This window comes from Patagioenas fasciata, chromosome 22 (genome assembly GCF_037038585.1).
Source record: "Patagioenas fasciata isolate bPatFas1 chromosome 22, bPatFas1.hap1, whole genome shotgun sequence".
Lineage (NCBI taxonomy): Eukaryota > Metazoa > Chordata > Aves > Columbiformes > Columbidae > Patagioenas > Patagioenas fasciata.
In genome coordinates, this window is record NC_092541.1 from 2,371,959 (window position 1) to 2,399,325 (window position 27,367).

The 27,367-nt window shown below is 57.6% G+C and overlaps 4 protein-coding genes and 1 non-coding gene across 9 annotated transcripts in view; 1 reads left to right on the forward strand and 4 right to left on the reverse strand.

Moving 5' to 3' along the window:
• Nucleotides 1-274: 274 nt before the first annotated feature.
• Nucleotides 275-2,837, reverse strand: PSMB3 (proteasome 20S subunit beta 3). Its single transcript, XM_065856371.2, has 6 exons — nucleotides 2,693-2,837; nucleotides 2,232-2,416; nucleotides 1,778-1,885; nucleotides 1,236-1,413; nucleotides 911-1,005; nucleotides 275-380 (listed from the first exon to the last, which is right to left on the reverse strand). The coding sequence occupies exons 1-6, from the start codon at nucleotides 2,693-2,695 to the stop codon at nucleotides 332-334; spliced, it is 618 nt and encodes a 205-aa protein (XP_065712443.1). The 5' UTR covers nucleotides 2,696-2,837; the 3' UTR covers nucleotides 275-331.
• A 1,823-nt stretch (nucleotides 2,838-4,660) lies between these two features.
• Nucleotides 4,661-4,734, reverse strand: TRNAN-GUU (transfer RNA asparagine (anticodon GUU)). Its single transcript has one exon. It is a non-coding gene; the product is annotated as a tRNA-Asn (tRNA).
• Nucleotides 4,735-6,482: 1,748 nt separating this feature from the next.
• Nucleotides 6,483-17,524, forward strand: PCGF2 (polycomb group ring finger 2). Of its 3 annotated transcripts, none has more exons than XM_065856351.2 (10): nucleotides 6,483-6,616; nucleotides 9,668-9,807; nucleotides 10,278-10,374; nucleotides 12,939-12,994; nucleotides 13,213-13,263; nucleotides 13,344-13,452; nucleotides 13,557-13,605; nucleotides 13,773-13,871; nucleotides 14,488-14,568; nucleotides 15,502-17,524. In XM_065856351.2, the coding sequence occupies exons 2-10, from the start codon at nucleotides 9,696-9,698 to the stop codon at nucleotides 15,808-15,810; spliced, it is 963 nt and encodes a 320-aa protein (XP_065712423.1). In that variant the 5' UTR covers nucleotides 6,483-6,616; nucleotides 9,668-9,695; the 3' UTR covers nucleotides 15,811-17,524. The 3 variants fall into 3 exon arrangements, with proteins under 3 accessions (XP_065712423.1, XP_065712424.1, XP_071674134.1); XM_065856352.2 differs by having other exon boundaries at nucleotides 13,776-13,871; XM_071818033.1 differs by lacking the exon at nucleotides 6,483-6,616 and adding an exon at nucleotides 7,338-7,420.
• CISD3 (CDGSH iron sulfur domain 3) lies at nucleotides 17,403-18,986 on the reverse strand. The gene is made up of 2 exons (XM_065856353.2): nucleotides 18,735-18,986; nucleotides 17,403-17,993 (listed from the first exon to the last, which is right to left on the reverse strand). Exons 1-2 carry the CDS (start codon nucleotides 18,942-18,944, stop codon nucleotides 17,814-17,816), a joined length of 390 nt encoding a protein of 129 aa, XP_065712425.2. The 5' UTR covers nucleotides 18,945-18,986; the 3' UTR covers nucleotides 17,403-17,813.
• A 966-nt stretch (nucleotides 18,987-19,952) lies between these two features.
• MLLT6 (MLLT6, PHD finger containing) overlaps nucleotides 19,953-27,367 on the reverse strand; it is a 40,512-nt gene continuing 33,097 nt past the window's right edge. For all 3 annotated transcript variants that reach the window (XM_065856110.2, XM_065856109.2, XM_065856111.2), the window contains 6 exons: nucleotides 27,112-27,300; nucleotides 26,880-26,968; nucleotides 26,182-26,528; nucleotides 25,937-26,045; nucleotides 22,987-23,349; nucleotides 19,953-22,407 (listed from right to left, as the gene is read on the reverse strand). In XM_065856110.2, the coding sequence (XP_065712182.1) occupies nucleotides 22,363-22,407; nucleotides 22,987-23,349; nucleotides 25,937-26,045; nucleotides 26,182-26,528; nucleotides 26,880-26,968; nucleotides 27,112-27,300 (1,142 nt within the window). In that variant the 3' untranslated portion in view covers nucleotides 19,953-22,362. The remainder of the gene's footprint in view (nucleotides 22,408-22,986; nucleotides 23,350-25,936; nucleotides 26,046-26,181; nucleotides 26,529-26,879; nucleotides 26,969-27,111; nucleotides 27,301-27,367) is intronic.

The following is a 27,367-nucleotide window of genomic DNA, read 5'->3' on the forward strand; positions in this document are numbered from 1 at the left end:
CACTGTCACTCCATGAGGTACGTGGTCTTTTTAGTCCTAGATTAACCACAACTGGAGAAGTCTTTTTATATGTGCCTGTAAAATGGGGGGGTTAATTACGAACTGATTTTAGCAAGTCCTGGGTATGCTGAGTCGCTCACACGTGTGGGTGCAGAGGGAGATGAGTGTGGGTGGCTCAGGGAAACCTGAGCTCTACCGTAGAACACCCAAGCTCCTTCCCATAGCTTTAGAGATGAGAACTGAATCCCAGCGTTCAAACCCAAGAGAAGGAAAGTTCGTTATGATAGAGTTTTATTTTAAAAAAGTTCCAAGCAGACAGGGATGTGCTGGGCTAGTCCATGCGAGCTTTCAGGGTCCGGGTGGTGATCTTGTCTTTCTCACTAGAGGGGGAAAGAGAGAAGATAATTAGCAAATCCATGTTTAATACCCCCATCCAGACTGTCCCCTCGTTAGGAGGTTGCAGTGTGTGTAGGCAGGATCATTTGAACTTGAAGGTGGCCGTTAACACCGAGGAACCCCAAGTCCTGAGCAGCAGGGAAACAGCCCCACGAGGAAAATAAGTCAGTCGGAAGTTAACGCTGCATCCAGCCACAGCAAACAGCATCCTCTTGGCCAGCACAACCCTTACGTGAGGAGTCCCGCTCCTAAATACCGACAGGAACGCAGCCCAGGAATCCCTGTGCAGCAAGAGCCTAACGCTGGGATTAACGTCCCACGGCTCCCGCAGTTCTGGCAACAGCCACGAACCGCAGACAGGAGAAATAGAACACTCAGAAAGGACAAAACGTTACTAAGGATAGTGCTGGAAGGGAGCAGGGTAAGGGATGGCCTGGAAGCCGATGCCTTAACAGACTTCACACACAGCTTGTGAAATTCTGCCTGTTGTGCAGGGGAAGAGCGCGGCACTTACATGACGTGCACAACAACGCCCATGCCAGACAGGGCATCTCTGTCCACCGCGTTCAGCATGGCCTGCGAGATCGTTTCGAAGAGGTGGTCGGGTTCCTGAGGAACAGAAGCTGCTTTAGTTGGTGTAAAAACTGAATGTTGACTCAACGGCTTTTGTTCAAGCCCCAAAGTATCATCCAAGATGCCACAAGATTTCTCCTACAGTCTGTTCTCCTGAGCTCCTTTGGGAAGTACCAAAGGATGGAGAGTTTCACCCCACCCACGTATCTCGGGTTCTCCAGTGAAGAGCAGGAGCTGAATCCAGGAACCACGGCCACCCCACTCACCATGTCGGGCTCCCAGAGGGACTCGCACATGCCGTACATCTGCTCGGAGCAGGTGCCGCTCACCACAAAGTCGTCGGTTATCATGGGGCAGCCGATGAGGTCCAGAGAGCAGATGAAAGGTTCGTGCGTGACAGGGTCCAGCCCAGCAATGACGGGTTCAGTGTAGTAAGGTCCAAACCTGCAAAAACAACACGATGCAGAGCAGCTCAACCACTTCACTGCAGTTCCACATCGCACGGAAATACCTATACGAGGAAAACATCCCACAGACGGGACCTTTCAGGTCAACCTAGAAGCATCCTGCAGTGGTTTTAGCACAGCAAACAAGCTATGGGATTATTTTAACAATGCGCAGTATTCTTTTGCAAGGAAGTAGAAGATAACATTGTCACTAAAGTGTCCTTTTTGCTGTACCCCAGGCAGTCTCCATGGGTGCCCTCCTCAACCTCCCACCTCTCCAGAATCACATCAACAACTTAGAGAAGTTCTTGTCCCCTAACAACAGCCTCCAGGGACCCGCGACTCCATCGTTTAACCGTTACCGTCTCTCATAGAGCAGATTGGAAACCATGCTCATGAACGTCTGGGGTTTGATCTGCCTCCCTTCCTTCAGCTCGTAGAGATTCAGCCTGAACTTCAGTCTCTGGGCACTGCAAGAGATGAGAATTGGCTTTAAAGCAGAAGCAGGTTCCTTTTTCTTTCACCTTCACTTGGGCCTGAACTGTTCTACTGACTGATACCAGCTCCTGACACTTGAACAAGGCAGATAGGTGCTTATTTTATACCCGAAGTTAAGTCTTAGTAGTGATGTGATCTTAAATCATGTGCTGTTTTAGTTAAAAAATACTTCCAGTGAAGGGAGACCAAGGAAAGGAGTGCTGCCACCCACCTGTTACACCCTTCCCCGCGAATTAACAGAGACATTTACGCTCAGCAGAGGCTCCCACGCAGTATTTACTGTAAACACGCCTCTTGCAGGCTCTGAGTCCCACTTACACCGTCTGCACGTCCGTGGCCAGCCCGGCCAGCCCGATGTACAACCGCTCCCCCATGGGGAAGATCTTCTGGAAGTCCGTGGTCACCATCTGCGCCTGGATCCCGAACCGCCGGTCCGCGGCGATGGCCACGCAGCCCTTCCCCTTCATGGCCATGACGGCCCCGCCGTTATACGACATGATCGACTGGAACGCAGGAGCTCGGTCAGGCGGCACCGGGTCGGGCTGCGCCTCCCGCCCTCCCCGGGTACCCCCTCCGCCCTTTGGCCCCGCTCCCCTCGCGGTTTTCCCTTTAATTCATCCATTTTTGGGGCTGCCGCCACGGCCCGGCGGCCCACGGGAACGCACCACCGCGGGGCCGGGAAGGCCCCCAGCCCACCCGCCTCCCCCGGGTCCATCCCGCCGGGCCGGGATTCATCCCAGAGCCCTCCCGGGATCCCCCGGCCCCGTCCCGGCGCTCACCATGGTGGCGGCTGCTCGGACCCCGCTCCGCTGCCCCGGCCGCTCCGCACACCGCCCCGCCGCCCCGCTGCTCCCGCCTCTCGCCGCCTCCCATTGGCGCCCGCAGTGGCTTCCCGCTCGCTATTGGTGGTTGGGCGCGCGGCGGGGCGGAGCTGATTGGTTGCGGCGGCCGCTGAGGGCGAGGCGGAAAAGTGAAGAGTCATAGTGAGCGGGGCATGCCGGGACGGCGGCGGACTGGGCGGGGCGGGGCTTGCACAGCTGGATCCGCGGGGTGCGCAGCTGTGTGTGTGCGCAAGGGCACGGCACAGCTGGATGTGCGCACAAAGGGCATGGCACAGCTGGAGGGACACCCAAAGGGCATGGCACGGCTGGAGGGACACGCAAAGGGCACGGAACAGCTGGAGGGACACGCAGGGGCACTGCAGAGGTGATAGGCAGGGAAAAGCTGGCCAAACCTGCCTGAATTTAACTAGAAATTCCAGGAATCCCATCCTACTGTGCAGAACACTGGAGCGGGTCAGGCCTTGTTCACCCTCTGGGACTCGGGGGCAAAACCCTAAACTCATCCTGTGGGGCCAGGGACAGTGGAAAAAAGCTCTTTGGAGAGTGGCTGGTGCCATCAAGCCACTGTAAAGTCACTCTGTAAAATCACTGTAAAGCCATTGTAAAGTCACTCTGTAAAGCAGCGAGTCACATCCTGGCGAGGGGGAGGACCCTGACAAATGGCTGCGAGGGTATTTTTTATTCCGAGATCATTTCAAAGGGGGATTTGCACTCTGCAGAGTTTTGGATTTCCTCCCCCATCCCCGCTCGCCAGCTCGCCCCTCTCCTGGAGGAGACGGGATTAAACGTTTAATTCGGGGGAGTGATGTTGTGCCAGAGGGAAAAAGATCCATGTGTTTGGAAACGTTCTCACATGCACAACAGATCAGGCCGCCTGGTTTCAATGAAAACCCCCGGCCTGTGCAGGGGCTCTTCATCCGCCCCGGGACCGTGTCCCGGAGGCACAGCCCGTCCTGCGACTGTTGTATTTTTAAAGTGTTTTCCATTGTAAAAGGTTTCTTGCAGGGATGAAGTCAGAGGCCACATTCTGGTGGGAACCCCCCACACACTGAGGAGAGAAGGAGCAGAGCCAGATGGAAATTGCCCCATGGGCAGAGTCCGGCTGTCCCGGGTGGCAGTGGGGAGGTGGCCCCTTCACTTCTCCCTTTGCTTTCCCATCCACCTCGTGCTCCCAGGTCTGGAAGGCAGCAGCAATTCCCTTCCCTGGGCTGGGGCCCCAGCGATTCCCCAACATTTTGTAGCTCTGGAGCTCTTGAAACACCAGGGATCCTCCCGGCAAAGTTTTATGCCCTGCATCAAAACATTGACTTCATTATTTCTGGTATGAAAATAAAATCGGGGCAAGAGGGGAATGTAAATAGATTTTACGAGATTTTGTAAGAGAGGAGAACTTCAACAATGCAGGTTTTGGACCCCTTTCAGCTTATTTTTAAGGCAAAATATGGACTCTGGATGGAAACAGGCTCTCTGTTCCATTTTTAACGTCCCAACACGTCCTTTTGCTTATGGGGGAAACTGCGGTGCAGGGGGGAGCACAGGGTGAGCAGAACTCTTTGTGTTCACGTCAGGGTCCGTTTTCCTCCTTGCCCAGCGCCTTGGAGAGAGCTGTGAGCCCGCGATAAGCACCGGGGCCGCATCCTGCCCCTTCACAGCTTCTCCCCATCCAGCTCAGCCCGGTTCTGAGGGCAACGACCATCCCAAAGGGGCAGAAGCAGCCCCACCGAGTCCCTACGCACCTCTTTGCAGAGTGAAAACCCACCCTACCCACCCCACCGGGGCGCGGGGCCGGGCCTCCTTCAACCCCCTCGGCTGTGTCCATCCTCGGCCGCTTCCTCCTTCTGTCCCCGGAAAAAACGGGGAAAAGGCAGGGGGAAAAAAGGGAAAGCGGGGTAAAATGTAGAATACCGTCCCTGGGTGGGCTCGAACCACCAACCTTTCGGTTAACAGCCGAACGCGCTAACCGATTGCGCCACAGAGACCGCGCTGTTGAGTGCGTTTGCGGCAGCCGCACTCAGCCGGAGCATCCTCGGGAGCGCTCGCAGGTACCGGTACCGGCCACCTGACACGGGCACCGGGAACGTCGCCGGTACGGGTACAGGAAAGGTCACAGGCACCGGTACTGGGCACGGGAACCGGCACTGGGTACAGTAGTGGGAACCGGCACCGGGTAATCAGGCACCGGCACCGGGTACCGGCATAGGAAACGAAACCGGCGCCGAGCAATCAGGCGTCGGCACCTGCTCTGGGCACCGGGACACCGGGCGGGACGTTCATCACACGGCTGCAACCGTGTGGGCTGAGGCGAAACGCGCGTGGGCGCTGCGTCGCGTTGAGTAGCCGGCGCACCGGGTGTTGAGAAGGGTTCTCAGTCGGACCGAGCCCGGGCCGGACTCACGCGGGAGCCGCGGACACGCGTGGGGCAGCGGGGCCGTCTGGCGCTTTACGCCGAGGAGGAGCTGCGGGGCGTTGCGGGGGTAGTCGACACGAGTGGGCGCCCCGGCTGCCTGCACCCCCGAAACACCGCGGGAGCCCCCGGCGGGGCGTCCCCGGCCCCCGAGACGGATCCCACCCGCCCGTGGGACCGGCCCCGTGCGGGGAAAACGGCGCCGTGAGCCCACCCGCTCCTCTCCCCTTCCTCCCTCTCTTTTATTTCTTTTCCGCTTTTTCATTTTTCCCCGTCCTTCCCTTTTTTCCTGCCTTTCTTTTTACTGTTCCTCCTTTCCTTTTTCCTTTCCTTTCCTTTCCTTTCCTTTCCTTTCCTTTCCTTTCCTTTCCTTTCCTTTCCTTTCCTTTCCTTTCCTTTCCTTTTTCTTTTTCCTTTTTCCCTTTCCTTTCCCTTTTCCCCTTTCCCCTTTCCCCTTTCCCCTTTCCCCTTTCCCCTTTCCTTTCCTTTCCTTTCCTTTCCTTTCCTTTCCTTTCCTTTCCTTTCCTTTCCTTTCCTTTCCTTTCCTTTCCTTTCCTTTCCTTTCCTTTCCTTTCCTTTCCTTTCCTTTCCTTTCCTCCTGTTCCTTTTTCCTTCTCCCCGCTCCTTTTCCATCTTCTCCTTTCTCCAATTTCCCTCTATTTTTCTTCCTTTTTCGTTATTTTACCCCTTTCCCATCCCCTTCCCCTCCCGCCGCGGGTCCCGCCGAACACCGCCAGGCACCGGCCCAAGTCCCGAGGGTCCCGGGGAAGCTCCGGCGGGGCCCCGCGGGTCCCACGTCGCCTCCCGGGCGAAAAGTCCTTCCATTTGGGGCCAAAAACGGTCCCAGCGAGCGCTGTTCGGGGTGGGGGTCCCGGGGCACCACCCGAGCTGTGCCGTAGTGATGGGGGAACACCGGGACCCGTTAACGGGGAGGGGACGGGGGCTGCCGCCGGGCACCGCTACCCCGGCTCGGATTCTGGGCTCGGATTTTGGGGTGTTCTCTTATCCTTCATGAGCAAAACGGGGGGGTGGAGGCGGCAGCGGGGCGCTTCTCAAGCACCGGTGTCCCCCGGGGCGGGGCGGGAGCGGAGGACCGTGTCCTGGCGGGGCGGGGCGGGGCGGGGGGGGGTGTGGACCCCCAATCTCGGCCCCTCACTCCCCTCCTCCGCAACACCCCAAAGGAATGAGGTCACGTGGGGCGGGGCGGGGCCTGGCGGCGGCTGGAGGAGGGAAAAAAATTAAAAAAAATAAAAAAAGGAGGAAAAAAGAAAATTATTAAAAAAAAAAAAAGAAAGGAAAAAAAGAAGGAAAAAAAAAAGGAGCGAGAGAAAAAAGGGCCCCGGGCGCAGCGCCGCCGCCGCACCGAGCAGCGCCGAGCCGAGCCGAGCCGCGCCGAGCCGCGCCGCCCGGCGGGAGCGGAGGGGCGGCCCCGCGGCCGCCGCTGCCGCCGCCACCAGGTAGGGACGCGGCTCCGGGTCCCCCCCCCGCGCCGCTACCGGGCTCCGCCGCCGCCCCCCCCCCGCGCCCTTTTCTTTCCGTGTTCAAGATGGCCGATGGCCGCCGCCTCCCCCCGCTTTGTGCCGCGGCCCCGCTCCTGCCCGCGGGAGGCGTGACCCCCCCACCCCACGGCGGGCACCGGCGAGCGGACACGGAGCCCTGACAGCCCCGGCTCCCGCTGCCCCCCCGCCGGGCCCGGTGCGGCGTGGAGCGGGGCGGTGCGGTCCCGCCGCGGGGGGCCGGGCTGGGCTGTCAGCGGCCCCGAGTACAAAGGGCTGCGGGGCACCGGGTGTGCCCCAACCCCGACCCCAAATCGTGCCCACACCCCCCCTCCCCAAAATGAAATGAAGCGGGAGCTGCCCCGCGGCGCCGGGACGGGCCCACCCGCCGGGCTGAACCGGGGACCGCGGGGCACAGTGTGGGGTCACGCGTGTCCGTGCGCCCGTGGCAGGCGGGTGTCACGCACCGGCGCGGGGAGGGGGGGGGGTTGTGCGCACACGGGTGTGTGGACACGCGTGTCCGTGCCCTTCCCGCGGGGTTTCCTCCTCCCTTCCCGCTGTTCGGCTTCTCGGCAGCAGCCGGTGCCCGCGTCCCGCACCCCGGGAGGGGCGGGGGATCCCGGCGGGGCGGGCGGGGGCTCACGCTCCGCTGCCTTTTTGTCGTGTTCCCGGTGCGTGGGGGCCCGTGGCCGCCGTGCGGGCGAGCGGGCAGTGCCGGGGAAGCCGTCCCGGTTTATTTCCCGGTCCCCGGGCTCGCCGCCGCCGGTGAGTCCCGCAGGGAGGGGGCGGCCGGTCGGGTCCAAGTTCCCGGTGACTTTGAAACGTCCTTCCTCAGCCGTGCCCGGTCCGGGGGTATTTTGGGGAGGGGGGCGGACAGTGCCGGGCCGCCGCCCATGGAGACAAAAGACCCCGAAATTCGCGGCCGGGGGTGCCGGGGAGGCGGCTGCGGGCGGCGGGACCGACCCCGGCGGCGGGACCGGGGCAGCGGCCGCCGCTGGCGGGACGGGGCAGCCCCGAGGGCTCCGGTGGGGCCGGTGCTACGGGCGGCTCCTGGCCCGGGGGGGTCCGGGGCTTTGTTCGCCCCCGCGGCAGGAAATCGCGGTTGTTGTCACCCAGTTTATTGGAACCAGTTTGCGCCGGTGGCTCAGGCTCCCACCTCCCGGGTCGCCATTGGCGGCTGCGAGCACCAAAAGCAGCAAAATCCACCCAAAATGCAGCCGTGGGACCTTGACCCCCCAAAGATTCCTGCCGGCCGGCGGGGGGGTGCTGACAGTGGCCCACATCACCTATGGGCTGCAGAGGGCTGAGGACACCTGCCCAGGGGCAGCAGGGTGTCCTTGAGGTCCCCATCCCTATGGTGTCCCCATCCCCACAGTGTCCCCATCTCTGTGGTGTCCCCATTCCTGCAGCATCTCCATCTCCATCCCCACGGTGTCCCCATCCCCACAGTGTCCCCATCTCTGTGGTGTCCCCATTCCTGCAGCATCTCCATCTCCATCGCCACGGTGTCCCCATCCCCACAGTGTCCCCATCTCTGTGGTGTCCCCATCCCTGCAGCATCTCCATCTCCATCCCCACGGTGTCCCCATCTCTGTGGTGTCCCCATCCCTACAGCATCTCCATCTCCATCCCCATGGTGTCCCCATCCCTGCAGCATCTTCATCCCGGTCCTTGTGGTGTCCCCATCCCCGCAGCATCTTCATCCCAGTCCCTGTGGTGTCCCCATCCCCACAGTGTCTCCATCCCCATGGTGTCCCCATCCCTGCAGCATACTCTTTCCAGTCCCTGTGGTGTCCCCATCCCCACAGTGTCTCCATCACCATGGTGCCCCCATCCCTGCAGCATCCTCATCCCAGTCCCTGTGGTGTCCCCATCTCTGCAGCATCTTCATCCTGGTCCCCATGGTGTCCCCATCCATGCACACCTGCCTCCGGGGACTCCGTGGTGGCTGAACGTGCTGAGAGGCCCAGACCGAAGCCCAGGAGAAGCACCCCAAGGAGCGAGTGGGAGCCCGGGGTGGGTTCCCCAGGGTGGGCGCTGCACCGCGGGGTGCAGGGGTGCAGCTGCACCTCTGTGTGCGTGCAGACGGTACGTGCGTGTACATACCACATGTGTGTATGTACCACATGTGTGTATGTACCGCGTGCGTGTATGTACCATATGTGTGTACGTACCGCATGTGTGTGCACACGTGTGTGTGTCTCCCTGGGGTGGGCGGGGGTTTGGGTGCGTACGGGTGTTGCTGTCGGCACAACCCGGCGCTGCCATCGCGCCCACGCTCCTTTACGCAAACCCAGGGGTTTCTTCTCCCCTCTCCCCCTCACCTCGGATGGTTGTAATAATATCCTGGCTCCTCTCCAAGTATCAGGGTTGCCATGGGAACAACAAAACTGCAGTGATTTCGGGCCCTGGCTCCGCCGTCTCCCATCATAAACGTGGAAGCGCCGGAGTGTCAGGCGGCGATTCCCCTGTGTCTGTGCCTGGGGACGCTGCCCGTGCCCCGAGCGCACACCCGGCCTCGCACACCCGCGCTCAGGTGCTGCGGGCAGGTGGCCAACACCGATCTCGGGAGTTTCTATAGAAACCGTGAGGCGGTGGCTGAAAATGCCTTTTCCATCGAGGAAAACAAAACCACACTTTGTGTGTGTGCTTGTGCCTGTGTGTGCGCACAGCCCGGGCGCTGTGCGAGGGGCTGGCTAACAGGGGGCATTTGTCCCCACTCGTCATGGTGGGATCTGTTTAGGGACCTCCAGGAAGATGCAAACGTGGGGCAGATGGAGCTGGGCAGTGCCTGGGGGCTGCATGGGGAGGTGTGTGGGTGCTGCTTGTGCCCCCCTGGGACTGGCAGGGTGCTGGGGCTGCCCCAGTGCTCCCAGGGCCAAGTGTGGCACATCACAGTGAGCACAGCCACCCCCCCAGACCTGGATCTGTTCGTTAAAGGGTGCACTGGGTCCCACAGTCCCATCCTTGCATGATCTGCCCGTTAAGGGCGTCCCTGGGTGTTTCCCACAGGGAGGATCCGCCGCGGCGCTGCTCCAAAATGCACAGGACCACCAGGATAAAGATCACCGAGCTCAACCCCCACCTGATGTGCGCCTTGTGTGGCGGCTACTTCATCGACGCCACCACCATCGTGGAGTGTCTGCACTCCTGTGAGTGTCCTGGGCACCCGGGGTGGCCTGGGAGGGGGGTTTGTGCTGCACCGAGACCTTCCCGTGGTCCCCAAACCCATCCTACTGAGACCTTCCTGTGGTCCCCAAACCCATCGTACTGAGACTTTCCCATGGTCCCCAAACCCATCCTACTGAGACCTTCCCATGGTCCCCAAACCCATCGTACTGAGACTTTCCCATGGTCCCCAAACCCATCCTACTGAGACTTTCCCATGGTCCCCAAACCCATCCTACTGAGACCTTCCCATGGTCCCCAAACCCATCCTACTGAGACCTTCCCGTGGTCCCCAAACCCATCCTGCACCAGTGGGAGCTGTGTGGTGGTGGATGGGGCCGGATTGGATCCTGGTTGCTGTGAGGGTCAGGGCGCTTCTCCAGGCTGGCAACAGGGGCTCTGCCCCCTCGTCCATCTGTCTGTCCATCTGCTCACACCGAGTCTCTCCCCACAGTCTGCAAAACCTGCATCGTTCGCTACCTGGAGACGAACAAGTACTGCCCCATGTGCGATGTCCAAGTGCACAAAACCAGACCCCTCCTCAGCATCAGGTGAGCTCAGGGGGGTCCCAGGGGTGCAGCCGCGTCCCTCGGGGGGTGACAGCAGCACAGGTGACAGTGTCCCCAGCTTCGCGCCGGCCTCGCGTCTGGCTGGGAAAGCCAGACACATCCCGTCAGCTGTGGAATTGGCTCTGCAGGTGGTTGGCATAGAAACCGGGAAAGGCTGCAATACATCACTCAGCTTGCTTTTTTCCAGCCTCTTCCACGTCAGCCCGTTTCTGTAGTAACACTTTTGCCGCCTTTTTTTTGGTTTCTGGTTCACTATGAAATATTTACGCTCCGGCTCCCACGGCTCCCTCGCCAAAACAGCCCTGGGGGTGTGTGCAGAGATGGATCCGTGGTCCCCGCGCTGGGCACCGCGCACCCCGGGAGCCCCCGGCCCCGCTGTTGCTCTGTCACGGTGTCACGGTGTCGCAGTGTTGTGGTGTCACAGCGTCATGGTGTCACAGTGTCGCAGTGTCGCAGTGTCGCAGCATCATGGTGTCACAGTGTCACAGTGTTGCGGTGTCACTGTGTCACAATGTCACAGTGTCATGGTGTCACAGCGTCACAGTTTCACAGTGTCATGGTGTCACAGTGTTGCTGTGTCACGGTGTCACAGCGTCACGGTGTCACAGCATCATGGTGTCACAGCATCATGGTGTCACAGTATCACAGTGTCACGGTGTCACAGTGTCACGGTGTCACAGCATCATGGTGTCATAATGTCACAGTGTCACGGTGTCACAGTGTTGTGGTGTCACGGTGTTGCGCTGTCATGGTGTCACAGTGTCACAGCATCACAGCATCACAGTGTCACGGTGTCAGTGTCATGGTGTCACAGTGTCATGGTATCGTGGTGTCACGTCGTGGTGTCACAGTGTCACAGTGTCATGGTGTCACAGTGTCACAGCATCGCTGTGTCACAATGTCACGGTGTCACAGTGTCGTGGTGTCACAGCATCATGGTGTCACAATGTCACGGTGTCACAATGTCACAGTGTCACAGTGTCACAGCATCACGGTGTCACAGTGTCATGGTGTCACAGCATCACGGTGTCACAGTGTCGCGGTATCACAATGTCGCGGTGTCACAGCATCACAGTGTCGCTGTGTAACAGTGCCACGGTGTCACAGCGTCACAGTTTCACAGTGTCACAGTGTTGCGGTGTCACGGTGTTGCGGTGTCATGGTCTCGCGGTGTCACAGCGTCACGGTGTCACAGTGTCATGGTGTCACAGCATCACGGTGTCACAGTGTCGCGGTATCACAATGTCGCGGTGTCACAGCGTCACAGTGTCGCTGTGTAACAGTGCCACAGTGTCACAGCGTCACAGTTTCACAGTGTCACAGTGTTGCGGTGTCACGGTGTTGCGGTGTCATGGTCTCGCAGTGTCACAGCATCATGGTGTCATGGTGTCGCGGTGTCACGGTGTTGCGATGTCACGGTGTTGCGGTGTCACAGTGCCTTCGTATCCCCTTTGGTCCCGGTGGCGTTAAAACACAGAGCACATCTGGGCAGAGGTGCTGCCACAGGCGACTGGGCCTGATCCAGATGTGGCACCCGGGAACGCTGCACCAATGAAGGCCTTGATTTCCCCTTTGCTCCCCAAACCGGTGCCGCGGCAGCACCAAAACACCCGCGGATGCCACGCGGTGCCGGGGATGCTGCCCCCCAGCACCACCCTGGGCTCAACGGGCTCGACTTGTGCTGGAGCAGGGACCGGCTGCTAATTAAGCTGCCAATCAAGCAGCCGAGGTTGCTTTTTCATTAGCTTGCTGTAGATTATAAAGCGAATTCTCTGGGTACGTATTACAAATCAAATCACAGCGGGGCCTCGTGAACCACGGTGACATCACCGAGGAATTAGGGATGAAAGCCGCGGCGAGGCTAAAAATAATATAGGGTACAGTCATTTGTTTGTCTTTAAAATAAAGGCCCTATTATTAAAATGGAAATAATTGCAGATGTAATTCACTTTTCGCCAGTCCCGCTGCTCTCGCTTTGTTTTTGAGGCTGGGTTGCTGGTTTTAAACCGTGCCAGATGCCCCATCTGCAGGAGCAAAACCCCATTCCCAGCTCCGTGCTGAGGGTGCGAATGGAACCCCCCCCAGCTCCCCAAAGCTTTAGCAGCTCCCACCTGGGGACGGTGACATTTTAGGGTGCCCACTTTGCTTTCCCATGTAACAACCGGCCGGGGGACGCTGTCCCGCCATCCTCACAATGGGAAATCAAACCCTGAGCTGCAGCCGAGCCCAAAAATCAACTTAGATGCCAATTAAAACTTGCAGAAACATTTGCTGATGTGTGTTTGACTGCTGAAACAGATCCTATGGCCCCGAAGTGCTGCTGTCATCATCCCTAGGAGTCACAAGGGGTTTTGAAATGGTTTTGGTGATGGTTTGGCTATGAGATGGGGTTGTGGCATCGCCGCGGGATCATAGAATGGGGATGGGGATTTGGGACTTGGGGAAGGAGCACGGGGTGCAGAGCAGCTTCCAGCAACCCGCGGAATCAACGTGCTCGCTAATCCACCTGATTTCTCCCTCTTTTCCTATTCCTTTTAATCCCCCAGGTCAGACAAAACCCTACAGGACATCGTGTACAAGTTGGTCCCGGGGCTTTTCAAAGGTACATCCATGGGTGATTATAATTGTGTGGGTTTGGGGTTGTTTGTAACTCGCTCCCACCCACCCGTGAAACTGGTTCCGTGGGGACGGGGACAGCAGGAAAACACAATGCGAAGGGATGGGGACGGCTCTGCCCACCCCACCCTCCAGCACCCCGGGGGCACCTCCTGCTCCCCTCTTTGCCCCCATGGCCCCCTTGGTGTGTTATTCCCCCCGCAGATGAGATGAAGAGGCGGCGCGAGTTCTATGCGGCGTACCCCATGGCCGAGGGTGAGTGTCGGCACCGTGTCCCCCCTTGTCCCGGCCATGTCCCCCCCATGCTCATCCTCCCCCTCCCGCTGCCCCCACAGTTCCCAACGGCTCCAACGAGGATCGCGGGGAAGTGTCCGAGCAGGACAAGGGGAACCTGACGGACGACGAGATCGTCAGCCTGTCCATAGAGTTCTATGAAGGGTCAAGGTGCTTTGTTCTGCTCTCCCTGCATCCTGGGGGGTTATTTTATCTTTCTTGTGTCGTTTTCTTCCTCCATCATCTTTGCCCTGTGTTTGCTTTTCTCCCTCTAGAGAGGAGAAAAAAGGGACTGTTGAGAACGGGGACCTGGAGAAGGAGAAGGTGAGTGTGGTGGGACCATGGGATAGAGAACTCATTGTCCAGCCACCTCCTGGGTTTTTGGGGTGAGGGGGGACAGGAGGGCACCCCAAACTGAAGCAGCTGGGAACTGCCCGTTAATGGTGCGGCGGACGCTCAGCAATGCCTCCCCCCTCCCGCTGCGTCCCCAGAAGAACGGGGTGCGGTTCCTGCGCTGTCCCGCCGCCATGACCGTCATGCACTTGGCCAAGTTCCTCCGCAACAAGATGGACGTTCCCAGCAAGTACAAGGTGAGTTTGTGCCCGGGATCCGCTCCCTGCATGGCTTTCGGTGCTGTGAGCTGAAAGGAGGTTGGGGCAAGGGGGGGTCGGGCTCTGCCCCCCAGGAATAAATGACAGGATGAGAGGAAACGGCCTCAAGTTGCGCCAGGGGAGGTTGAGGTTGGATCTGGGAACAATTTCTTCCCCAAAGGGCTGTGGGGCATTGGAACAGGCTGCCCAGGGCAGTGCTGGAGTCACCATCCCTGGAGGGTTGGACAGACGGACATGAGGTTCTCAGGACATGGGGCAGTGCCAGGGGTGGGTTATGGTTGGACTCGATGATCTTGAGGGGCTTTCCCAACCAAAACGATTCAGTGATTCACGTTGCATTCCCTGCTGCAAACGCTCCGTGCGTCACCACCTCCCAAACATCACAACAGCCCGAGTTCTGCGTCAGCGGGTGGGCGCTGGGGCAGGACCCCCTTACAGCACATTGCGTGTAAACTGAACCTGCTCCAGCTCCCGGCGAGTGCCCACGAGTGGCACTTGGGGACAGCAAAGCCCCGACGTCCCGGGAGCGGCTCCGGGGGGGGCCGGCGGTGCCGCTGTCGGTGTTTTGGGGGGGTGACGCTGTCCCCTGCACCAGGTTGAAGTCCTGTATGAAGACGAGCCCCTGAAGGAGTATTACACCCTGATGGACATCGCCTACATCTACCCCTGGAGGAGGGTGAGCAGAGCCCGGGCTTGGGGTGGGGGAACCCGGCCTGGGGGGGGACCTGGGGGTGTCAGAAATGTCAAAAATGGGAGAGCTTAAAGTTCAAAGAAGCTAAAAATTGAAGAACTTAAAATGTGGAGAACTTAAAAATTGAAACGCTCGAAATACGGAGAACTTAGAAATTGAAGGACTTAAGATTGGAAGAACTTAGAAATTGAAGGATTTAAGATTGGAAGAACTTACTTAAAAATTGAAGGACTTAAGATTTGAAAAACTTCAAGGTAGAAAAGCTTAAAGATAGAAAAACTTGAAGTTCGAAGAACCTAAAAATTGAAGAACTTAAAATAGGAATAACTTAAAAATTGAAGATTAGAAGAACTTAAGATTTGAAAAACTTAAAGGTAGAGAAGCTTGAAGATAGAAAAACTTAAAGATAGAAAACCTTAAAGACAGAAAAACTTAAAGATAGAAAACCTTAAAATATTAAAAACTCATAATATGGAGAACTTAAGAATGAAAAAACTTAAGAACTTAAAAACTTGCAGCTAGAAAAACTTAAAGATAGAGAAACTTAAAGATAGAGAAGCTTAAAGATAGAGAAGCTTAAAATATTAAAAACTCACAATATGAAGAACTTAAAAATGAAAAAACTTAAGATTAGGAGAACTTAAAAATATCAATAACTTAAAAATGGAAAACCTTAAGATTTGAAGAACTTAAAAATCTAAACGTTTAGGAATGGAAAACATTCACAAAAAAGCTTAAAACGGGGAGCACCTCAACAAATAAACCCCAGACGCCCCCTCCTCGCAAAGGCGTTTGGTTTATAGGGGGGGGCTGTGTGTGCTGTTTCCCCCCACTCTCCAGGACAAACCGGGGGGTCTGGTGGCCGTGGGGACAGCGTGGGTGCCACCGGGTCCCCCATCCGCCCCTGTCCCCCCGCAGAACGGGCCCCTCCCGCTGAAATACCGCGTGCAACCCGCCTGCAAGCGCCTCAAGCTGTCCCAGCCCGTCACCCCCGAGAGCGCCAACACCAGCGGAGCGTCCGAGTGCGAGTCGGGCAGCGACAAGGCCCCCAGCCCCGCCGCCCCCGCCGGCGCCTCCGCGCTGCCCAGCGCCGCCGCCCCGGCCCACGGCTCCCCCAGCGCCGGCACCGGCACCGCGCTCAACGGCACCTCGAACTGCCACCCGCTGCCCCCCGCGCGGTGCCGCAAAACGACTGTGAACGGCAGCGCCGCCTCCGCCTTGACCTAAAGGGCGGCGGAGCGGGGGACTCCTGGCTGCGTTTTATACGTCTCTATATATATATTATATATACATATATATGTGTACATAGGGAGAAAAAAAATAATTATACATACTTATTTTCTATTGATTGAGCAGATTAATTTAAAGTGCAAATAAGACACATAAATGTGGTGGAATATTTTTTAATGTTTTCCCTTTTATTTTTATTTTGGTTTAATGTTGGCTTACGTACGCTGCACGCCGGAGCCGGAGCCTTGCTGGGTTTTCTCTAACACTTTCCCCCCCTCCCCATCCCCGTCCCTTGTCCCCCATCCCTTGTGCCCCGTCCCTTGTCCCCCATCCCTTGTCCCCTGTCCCCTCCCGCAGCGGATGGGGCCGTGAGCAGGACACCCGGCTGCACAGGTAAGGGCCAAGCACAGGTAAGGGCCAAGCACAGAAGCCAAAAACCACCCCCCCCAGCCCTGCCGTGCCCTCTTTTATTCGCTTTTAGTCTCTATTTGAAGGATTTTGGCACTGGGTTTGATAACATGGTGCCTGTGCCCCCCCAGCTTTGCTTTCCTGTGCATGTTCTTGTTTCTTTGCTTTCCCTGCGTGGTCTCTGGACGGTGTTTCAGGCTCAAGCTCACACAGACGCTTCCCCTTGTGCACAGTAAGTAGGTGCTTTTCCTTTTATCTTCAGTTTTTCCCTCCACCCAGCTTAAAAATATGATGGTTACAAGCTGGCGGCGAAGGGCCAGATGGACCAAGGGGAAGAGCACAAGCCCCACTGAATATGTTTCCACCTGGGAATTTTGGCTGGGGGCATCTAAACCATCAGGGGCAGCACCGGAGGTCCCAGGGGCTTCAAACACCACTGGTGGGTGCAGCGCCCGGTTGGGGGGTGCGGGACCCCCACTATCCCAGCTCCCCACTCACCTCCATGGCTTCACCACCACATTTCAGAGCGGTTTTGTGTTCCCCCCCTCTCCTCTTGCCCCCACACTGGGGTTTTTAAAGAAAAACAAAACAAAAATAAGACTACAGTGCCTTGAGCCAAGGGGTGAGGGGTGAGCGTGGGGCGGTGCTGCTGTGTTTTGGGGGGGAAGAGGGGAAGGGACCAACTTTCTATATATATATTGACAAAAAAAAGCACACGAGCCCCAGGGAACGAAGCCCCCGGGGGGGTTCCTTCCGTCCCTTGTTGGGGAGGGGGATGAATGCCAACAAAATTAAGCAAGTGCCTGCAGCGCCCGTTCGGCACCCGCGGCACGGCGAGAACCAAAGGAACGCAGCGCGGGGACTGTGTGAACAGCCCGACTCCAAAGGTCAGGAAAGGTGGGAAGTTGTTATGGTAGTTTTTAACGTTTTTAAAGTTATTTTTCTGAAGTACCGCACCCCCATCGTGGACTCGCCAGCGGCACCTTTGCTATAGCACAGCCCTGGCACTGGGGGCTCCGTTTGTCTTGACTTTGAGACCCCTTTTCTCCTTGTAAATAGCCCAAAATGGACTGAGGGAGGCAGCCAAAGTGCCTCAGTCTGGGGTTTGTGTGGGGCTCTTGGGGGGGTCGTTTTGTTTCCTGTTTCTTTCCTATATGGTACAAACCAAATTGCTCTGTATGTTTGCATCCTGTACGATGTTTTAATGTCTTGTAATATATTCTGATATTCATATATCGTTATCGGTTAAACATTTGTACAACTATACAGCTTTGTAAATGTAATAAATACTGCAGACTGGCAATTCCCTTCATCGGTCCGGATGGATCCACCTGCATCCCGATGGGCACCCGCAGCTCTGGCAACGCAAAACCCCCGTTATCCAGTGGATTTATTGCCCCCGCTTCATTATCCCTTGCAGTGGGGTAGGAGGGAAAACTGTTGCCCCCGTGGTGGAGACAAGGCTGATTTTCTGCAGCTGGTGGCAGCTCAGAGCTCAGTAATTAATATTAATTGGGGTGGGAGCTCAGCATCATCCCTCCCATACGAAGAGGGGTGAACACCCCCAAGGTGCTGAGCTCCTGTGGGCTCTGTCAGGGGTTTGGGGGTAGCCGGGCGCTCTGCACGGCCTCAGTTTTGTGGGTGCCGTCACAGTACGGGGGGGTGCGGGTCTGTTTGCACCCACACAGCCAGACCGTCTTGTCCTCCTCAGCCACAAAGCGCAGGGGGGAGATCCCCGGAGCCGCTTTCTTGTGGGTGCCGTCGCAGAAGGGCTGCAAAGCAAACGGGGAGTGGGTGAGAGATGGGGATGAAATGGGGGGACTGCGTCCTCTCCACCCCTGCGGCTGAGGGACCCCCCACCCGTGGGGCCGTCCAGGTTCCATCCATGTCCCAGTTGGGGGGGATCACAGAATCCCAGAATGTGAGGGGTTGGAAGGGCCCTGGAAAGCTCATCCAGTGCAATCCCCCCATGGAGCAGGAACACCCAGCTGAGGTTCCACAGGAAGGGGTCCAGGCGGGTTTGAATGTCTGCAGAGAAGGAGACTCCACAACCTCCCTGGGCAGCCTGGGCCAGGCTCTGACACCCTCACCAGGAGGAAGTTGCTTCTCATATTTCAGTGGAACCTCCTGTGTTGCAGTTTGCACCCACTGCCCTTTGCCCTGTTACTGGTTGTCACCCAGCAGAGCCTGGCTCCATCCTCCTGACACTGCCCCTTTCCATATTGATCCCCAGGAATGAGTCCCCCCTCAGTCTCCTCTTCTCCAGCTCCAGAGCCCCAGCTCCCTCAGCCTTCCCTCACACGGGAGATGCTCCACTCCCTTCAGCATCTTGGTGGCTGCGCTGGACTCTCTCCAGCAGTTCCCTGTCCTTCTGGAGCTGAGGGGCCACAACTGGACACAATATTCCAGGGGTGGTCTCCCCAGGGCAGAGCAGAGGGGCAGGAGAACCTCTCTGACCTACTGACCACCCCCCTTGCACCCCACCCCCGGTCCCGTGGGCGCCCCGGTCCCACCTGCCGCCGGCTGTGCCCGCAGGCGCACCAGCCGTACTTCTGTCCCGCCTTCAGCTCCACCGCGAACGGCTCCTTGGCGGCGATGACCGGCGCGGGGGAGGGCGAGCAGGGGCGCACCGAGATGTGCAAAACCCCGCGGGGGTCCCGGTACCGGAGCCGCCCCCCGGCCCTCATCAGCGCCACCAGCGCAGCCGCTCTGAGCGATCCCATCCCGGGCACCTTCCCAGGGGCGGCTGCTCCGCCGGAAGCGCCGCGCCGGGCGGGCTCGGCGGAGCGCGGCTCCCGCAGCACAAACGTTCCCCCTCGGAGCACGAAGGTTCCGGCCCCCCTCCCCGCCGTGATACCCTAAAATCGACCTCTTAAAACCACGCCTATTCTAACACAAGCTACCTGTTTAGGCAACGCTAAGTATTTCTCAGTTACCTGTTTTAAACGAATATGTCGTAAATTCATGGCAATTATAAGAATAGGGTATGATTACTAAGCATAAAGACGCTATGGTTACAAGCTCTGCTTATAGGAAGATCCTATGGTTATGAGGTTGGTGAATCTATAAAGGTTCCTACCTTAATATTCTCCTAAACGGCGAGTTCTACAATTCCTTAAAATACAGTCTAATAATTAGAAATACAGGTACCACGGGCCCCCACGGAGCTGCAGTTTGGGGGGTCCCTCTGCTCCCCATCTGCAGCTCCGCTATTCCCTGCAAATTCCCCTTTCCAGCATCAAAGTCCTGGATGCCCCCCACCCTGTTTCTTATTAAACATTTCACTACAGGGAAAAATGCACTTTTTGGATAGATGGTTTAGCTCCATGGGCTGGATCCCACCCAGCCTGGGGGCCACAGCCCCCCCAAAACCGCGTGTCCTGCGTGGGGCGATGCCCACAGTTCTCCCACCCCCCCGTCCCATCCTTTCTCTGGGGAGAAAGGGGGACCAAGGAGGCAGCTGAGAGCCCAAAGAGTCAGAAGATTTGGGGTATCCCCACTAATTAGCAACAAGCTGATTAATTACCAACTGACACCCTTCGCTCCCCAGGTGTAAGGTTGGGATGGAGCCACCTGAGGACCCTCCTGGTCCCATTGAGCATCGTGTGCTTGGGTCGGTGCTGCAGCAATGGGACCTCGGCACAACCACCCTGGAAACGGCGCAACCCCGACTCTGTCAAAAAGACTCTCCGATATCAATATTAATATTATTTATTATAATAAAGAACAGTCAAGCAGCGTGAAAAAAATATATCTTAGCTACATTACCTTAAATTGCCAAAAATATACACATTTTTTCTCTTTTATTTAATAATAAAAAAAAAAACCCAGATCAAGACAAAAAAAGACACATGCAACATACTAAAATGAGACATTAGCATCAAAACGGGTAAAGAAACGTACCCCAGTGCAACTGAAACACAGATAATCTTTAGCTTTTTAGTTTTCTTTCCCCTGCTCTCCCTCTTTTTCACAGAGATACAAACGTTTAATGTCGCCCCCCCCCTCTTCTGCTCCCCTCAATCTGTGGCTCTGGGGCAGGTTGAGGCGATGGGACAAGGGGCAGCGCTTCAAAGGGACCTTTGGAAGATGTCGGAGAAATGTGTAAGTGCTATAATGTCTCTTTGCCCCATTGCTCGTCCTCTCCAGCCTCACCCTGCCCTGGAGAGCCCAAAGGCTCCATCCTCCAACCAGTGCCACCAGTATAAACCAATACACGGCCAGCACGGAGCTGGGGATGCTGCTCCCGCTTTCTGCCTGTAAAACCGATTCCTTGAATCCAACCTTTCATTTCCAACCTCTTCCAACACTTGGGCTCCCAAATACCAACATTTTCCCAGTACCTCCTGCAAGTGTCGGGTTGGTACCCAAGGATTTGGGCACCAAACCAGGCGCCAGAACAAGGGATTCTGTCTGTCCTGGGAGCCCCCGCGTGTCGGGATTGACGCTCACCCGGTACCGGCTGCGTTCTCATTGCAGGCTGTGAAACGGGGTTGAATTTTGGAAGAATTTGAGCACAACGTCAGGCCCTGGCCGTCACACATGGGGCTGATGGGCGTGCTGGTGACACTCGACAGGTGACAACGCGAATTGGCGACAGGGACGTGTCACCCGGGTCCGGCTCCTCTCGAGGTCTGAGCGAGGAAGGGAGGCTGGATTTGCTCATCCTGCATTTCCACTTGTAGCTGTCATCTCCACCTTTGCGATAGCTTCTTAACCTTGTTAAAACATTAGCTTTTCTTTATTAAAAAAAGAATTATATATATATATATATAATATATATATTTCTGAGCAGACAGCAGCGTTCTGCCCAGTTCACAGAACTGGAGGCTGAGAGCGGAGAGGGATTTTCTCTCCTTTGAGCCTTATTGAACCACCGTGGTGACAAATCTTCCAAAGAAACAAAAAGAAACCCAAATAAAATAAAAAGGAAGAAAGATGCCGAGCAGATGAGTTTTGCCTATAACAAGCTTTCCTAGTACTATCAGCACAGACCCACTGCTGACAAATCTGAATAGTGCAAACTAGTTGGAGGCAGCGGGAATGTGCTGAAAACGATCCATTAAGGTCCAAGGAATAAAAGGGGGATTCGTACGTTTGACGTAGCTGTTCCCCTTCCCCCAGAGCCGCCCCACCTGTCCGTCTGTCCATCCATCCATCCGTCCATCCGTCGCGTCCCAGTTGGGAGGAATTTCTTGGCTGAGGTTCCAGGCTGAGCGCTGGAATTAAGGTCAAAAGGTGGAAAATCAAAGAAGGGTCCCATGTCCCAGCTCAGGGGGAGCGGTCGCTATCCCATTGCTCGAGATCCCGTTTGCGAGTGGAAGAACGCGGGTTGCGCCGCACTGAGTTGCGGTGGCAGAGAACACACGGGGACCAGATTTGGGACTCGCTGCTCCCCACGCACGGTTTTATCTCCCAGCTCGGGCCGGGCTCAAACGCAGCTTGGGAATGGCTACGAGAGGGGTAATACTGGCTACGGCCCCTTGGGTCTGAGCCTGCGGGAACGTCGGCGTGAGGAGCAGCCCTGTGCTTTTCACGTGAGGCGCACGGAGCAGACGTGGCCGTGTCGTTTGCGGTGGCTGTCACCTCGTCCCTAAGCGCCCGTCCTGGCCCATCGCTGGGGCTGGATCCAGCTGAGGTGTTGGGGCTTTGGGTGATGGCGAGAGAGAGAAGAGCATCTAAGAGGTGAGAAAGCTCAGCCACAGGACTTATTAACCTCCTCGTCTGGGCGAAGCAGAGCACATCAGTGCTGGCGCAACGTCGGCGCTGCCACCGCATCCCCAGCTGTGTCCCATCCAGCGCTGCCTCCACTGGATCCACCGCGGTCTCGGCCGAGGATGCTCGATGCTCCCCAGTGCCTTGGTCTGGGGTTTACACACCACGAGCAGCCCGGCAGGATCTGGCGTTACTGACTCCTCCGCTCTGCGTGGAAACAGCTCCTCTCGGCGCACACGCGGCACAACCGGGGCGGCAGAGACGTGTCGCCTTCCAAAGCACCTCTTGGCATCGCCCGGTGGCGAGAAACGCTTCTTGGAAGCCTTGTGCTCATCGCTGTACCAGTATCAAAGTCGACTGTGGATAAGCCACGTTCCCCCGGCTGAGAGGAGTCGGCTGCTGGTTTGTTGGGGGCGAGGGGGGAGCTTAGCCCTTGTCCTGGGTGAGAGGAGCTCCCTTGTCATTCATGCTCTTTAAAACAGAAAACAGATGCAGAGGAGACAGGTGTCAGTACGGGATGGGGGGAGAAGCCTTGCGGTGCCGTGGCCCCGGTCCTGCTCACCGATACCTCCCGGGCTCCTCCAAAACAATGGGGACACCCCAGGGCTCCCCTCGACCTTGGCCTTTGGCTCCTTAACATTTTCACAACCAGGGCTGGACCCAGACCCAGCGCAAGGCTGGAAACCTCTCCGCAAAGCTCTGGGGTGCACGACTCCTTCTAAACCCTGCGTTTCACGCAGCCACCTTCGGATTTCACCAGGAGGCTTCGAAGGAGCCAGCGCTACCAGGGGCACATCGTCCCATCCACGTTCTGGGCTTAACGGAGCCAAATCTACACGGAACGGCACGGAATGCACCCACAACCCTGCCTGGACCCACGGGAGACCTTGGATGTAGCGTCAGTGACACCGGCTACTCGGGGACACCGCAAAGCCAGCGGAACGTTCTGGCTCTGTTGCTTCTCGCCCTTGCACCCCCAAATTAACTGGAGCACAGCCCGTCCCTCCCCGGGAGCTGGGGGGGTCAGGGCAGCGCCAGCAGCATACGCACCGTTCCTTTGGCGGCGTTGCCGTCGGCCGGCAGGCTGAGGAACGGGTTGGTCTGTGCCGTGAGGACGGGCGGGATGCCCGTCCCCGAAGCCAGGAGGCTGTTGGTGGGAGCGCTGAGCGGTGGGGTGGCCTGGGGGGCCAGGAGCTGCTGGGGGGACAGGGAGGCCAGGAGGGAGGAGCCGCTGCCGGGGGGCGGCTGGGGGGCCGAGGTCATCAGGGCGCTGGGGCTGGAGTGCAGGGGGGCGGAGGTGGCGGCCAGGAGGCTGCTCATGGAGAGCTGGGACGAGCCGCTCATCTGCAGGCGCTGCAGCTCGCGCTTCTGCTGGATCTGCTGCATCATCTGGAACACCAGGGCCTGCTGCTCCTGCGGGGAAGGGCGAGGGAGAGAGGTCAGAGGGGACAGAGGGCTCAGGAAGGGGTGACAGCCGATGCCGTCCCAATACGTGCACACAACATCCCAGGCAGCGCCGCTGGGGACAGGGAGAAGGTCCCCTTGGTTACATAGGTAGAGAGGAGAACAGTCTGTGTGTACCCGTTAACAGCCTGCACTTGCAACCTTTCCACCCCCGGTGTTTCCTAAAGCGCAGGATTAACTGACCCCCACCAAGACACCCGCAGGATCTACCCAGTTCCTCCCAACCGACCCATAGATTTTAAATCTGTGGCATTCACCCCATCGGCTGCAAATTCCCTTCCTGGCTCGTCCCGCTTCACCGCTCAGCCCTGACCCACAGGTCAGCGTGAGCCGGACTTGGGGGGGACACAAGGGCCACAGTTGACCTGCACCCCAGCGACGCTCAAACCTCAGCAAACCACACAAATCGCTATAGCAACCATCGAGCAGGGCGGCAGGCTGGGAGTGACACTGTTCCCTCCCCGCGGGGACGCGGCTGGGGACACGGTGACATCAGCTGCTGGAAGGAGAAGCGCTTGGAAATGTCGCTTTTCCTGGGTTATAAATAGCCTGACCCAGAAATGCATCCAAAGCAACCGGCCAAGCTCACGGGAGGCAGAAACGAGCACAGATTCATTGACGGGAACTGTTAGCTTGGTGCAAAAGTAACTGCGGTTTTGGACTGTGAATTTTAGATCATAACGAGGCTCACACACATTTCTATTCCACAAAATAGGAACCATTACAATCCAACGTGTTTTTGCCAATGAGAAATAAGTTCCTTTGTTCCCGTAGCATAAAAAGCGGCGCCTCGGAACTCAACGAACTCTCGGAAAGCGTCTCCTGCATCCCGCTGCTTGTGGAAGCGTTTTCCCTGCACGAAGCTGTTGAGATGCTTGAAGAGGTGGTGGCTGGTTGGCCAGGGCTCAGGGGAACGTGGCGGACGGGGCAAAACTTCATAGCCCAATTCGTTTGACTTTTACAGCGTAATTTGTACGACGCGCGTTGTCACGGAGAAGAATCCGGCCCTTTCTGCTGGGCAGCTGCAGGTGTCGCTGTTTTCAGTGCATCCCATCAGATGTGATGGTTCCACCGGGATGCAGAAAGTGGATCAGACCAGCAGCAGAGCATCAACCAGTGACCGTGACCTTGTTTTGGTGCAAGTTTGGCTTTGGGAAGAGCTTTGGAGGTTCTTCTCAGTCCAACCACTGTGTGTTTGTTGTCAGTTGCCGTATACAATCCACTTTTCATTGCAAGCCACAATCCGATTGAGAAATGGTTCGTTCTTGCATAGAAGAAGAGAAGACGACACTTCAAAACGATGATCTGTTTGATTTTCGGTCAGCTCATGAGGCACCCGCTTCTCGAGCTTCTTCACCTTCCCAATTTGCTTCAAACGCTGGACAACCATCAAATGGTCCACATCGAGTTCTTTGGCAGCTTCTCGGGTGGTTGTAAGAGGATCAGTGTCCACCATCGCTCTTGGTTGGTCGTTGTCACCTTCTGATGGTCACTTTGCTTCTCATCTTGGAGGCTCTCGCCCCCTTTGTGAGGCTCCTTGAGCCACCACTGCTCTGGCCATTCATGGGCAGTTCCTGGGCCAAACCCCTTGTTGCTCTCACGAGTTGTCCCCTCTGCTTTACAACCCATTTTGAACTTGAATAAGAAAATTTGCTTTTTGCCTAACATCACTTCCACAGTCTAAAATAAATACGGAACAAACAGCGAGTAATAAGCCGCTAGCAAAAAAACCATAACGTGAGAAAAGCGCATTAAAACGATGTATAACATAACGACGTTTATTTAAGAACGTATTCCAATGTCAACCGGCGAATCTCAACGCACAAAACCACAGCTCCTTTTGCACCAGCCAGGGCAGGGACGGCGCAGAGGTTTCTACTGGTTCTGCCACACTCCGGGGCTCGTTCACCCCATTTTGGGGCAGCCCTTCCCACAACGGCCTGTGACGGGGTGGCTGTTGTGCCTGGAGGACTCGGGCAGAGATCCAGGATCCTCAAACAGCCGCCTGCTCCTCGTCCTGACCCCAAACCCTCAGCCCCTGGCACCTCCGCGTCAATGTGCCCAGACACAGCTCACCCGCCTCGGCACTACGCAATTTGCTGCTTATCTTTCTAAACTCAAGTAGCATCCCCAAGCAAGTTCCTCCTCTCCCGTGGGCCTCACCTGCGAGCGCCGAGACACGCCGGAGCAGACAGGATTTGCATCCAGAGGCGGCTGGAGGAGGCAACAACCCTCCCGATTTTACGCTGGCTCAGCGCTGCCGTGTTCTCACCCCCTCAGGATGTGGGAAACCCAGATTTGTATGCAAAACTTCAAATCCCCATCTCGCCCCGCTCCGGGAGGTGCCGCACCTTCCCACCTACAGCTCTTCTTCCCCGTTCCACCCCCAGCAGCCCCGAGCCAAGGACACAAGACTCGGCAGCCCCGCGGGCAGGGGACCCACGTGGAGGAGGGAGCCCCGAGTTTCGCTCTCTGCTCTGCGGCTTCCCCATCAAACAGCTCATCAGATAAAAGGCGCCAGCGGGCACGCACTTACCGGATTAAGCGGCTGGGAAGTCAGGAGCTGCTGGAGCTGCTGGAGCTGCTGCTCGTGCTGGTGCAGGACGTGCCGCTGCTGCTCGGTCAGGGGACTCAGGCTGGGGACACTGCAAGGGGAGCAGGGCAGGGGATGTCAGCGCAGCGCGTCATGGCCCTGCGCACGTCGGGTTTCCCTCCATCCCTCCCGGTGCTAAGCTTCTGCTGGAGAGGGCAGGGCTGTCCCCGCGAGCTCCCCGTCCTCACCTGCTCAGGCTGGTGGAGAGCTGCAAGGTCGGCGGCCCGCTCGCCTGCGTCGGAGGCTGGGCGGCCTGAGCTCCATTCAGGCTCCCCAGGATCCCGTTGATGGGCATCTGCTGACCTCCTGCCAGGCTCCCCATCAGGCCGTCCACCATGGGCACCGTGGAGAGGCTGTGGCCGGCACTGCTGCCACCCCCCAGCCCGCTGCCCGCCACCCTGGCCAGGCCATTCACCTGCTGCACCCCGGGCAGGGGTAGCGAGGCAGGACTCTGCTGCAGCATGGGCAGGGGCGGAGGGGTGCTGTGGAAGGACAGGGAAGAGCTGCTCCTGCTGGGGCAACCTGAATGAGGGTCCTGGGGGAAAAACGGACATAAGAGCATCGGACTGGGGCGGCTTGCGAAAGCTCAGCGCAGCTCCAGGGGTGCTTTGGGGAGGGGGGGGCTGTGAGTGCAGGCGGGGCTGTGTGCTCAGAGGGGTCCCGCAGCTCAGACACGCTTTGCTGGATCTCTAAAGAGCAGGCGCAATAACCTAGAAGCCTTCTCGCCTCACGCTCCCAGTCTCCAAGGTGAAGAACGAGCACTCCAGAGAAAGAAACCTGATTTCTGGGCCTGGATTAGGCGGCTTTATGAGCTGGGTATGGAGTCGGAGCGCTGGGACGGCACTGCTCTGTCCCCTCCCTGGCCCTTCCCGGCTGGCCAGCGTACCTCAGAGGAGGTGGAGAGCGAGTTCTCCATCCCAAAGCTGTTCTTGCATGGGGGGCTCTTGCTGATGCTCAGGGAGTCGTTGTTGCAGACTGCACGGAGGAATAAGGGAGGACAGAGTCAGGGATGGAGCCTGACGTTGCCACAGCAATATCAAGGGACAGAGAAATGGGTCAGATCCTCCCCACCGTGACCCCCGCCTGCCCACCCGGGGCACAGGGTGACGAGTCCTCACCGCTGGCAGGCAGGATGTACTGGGCCTGGCTGCCTGGGCCGTTGCTGCTGGTCACCACGGGGAAAGGGACGGAGAGCTGGACGTTGAGGAGCTGCAGACGCTCCTTCTTGGCCGTCAGCGTCATGATCTGCTCCTGGAGCCGCTGGTTCTCCTTCTGCAGCGAGTGCAGGGCTTTGAGCATCTCGACAACTGCAGGGGACGGCAGGGGGAACAGGGGAGAGGGTCACGGGTAACGGGGGAAAGAGGAGAAGGGGAT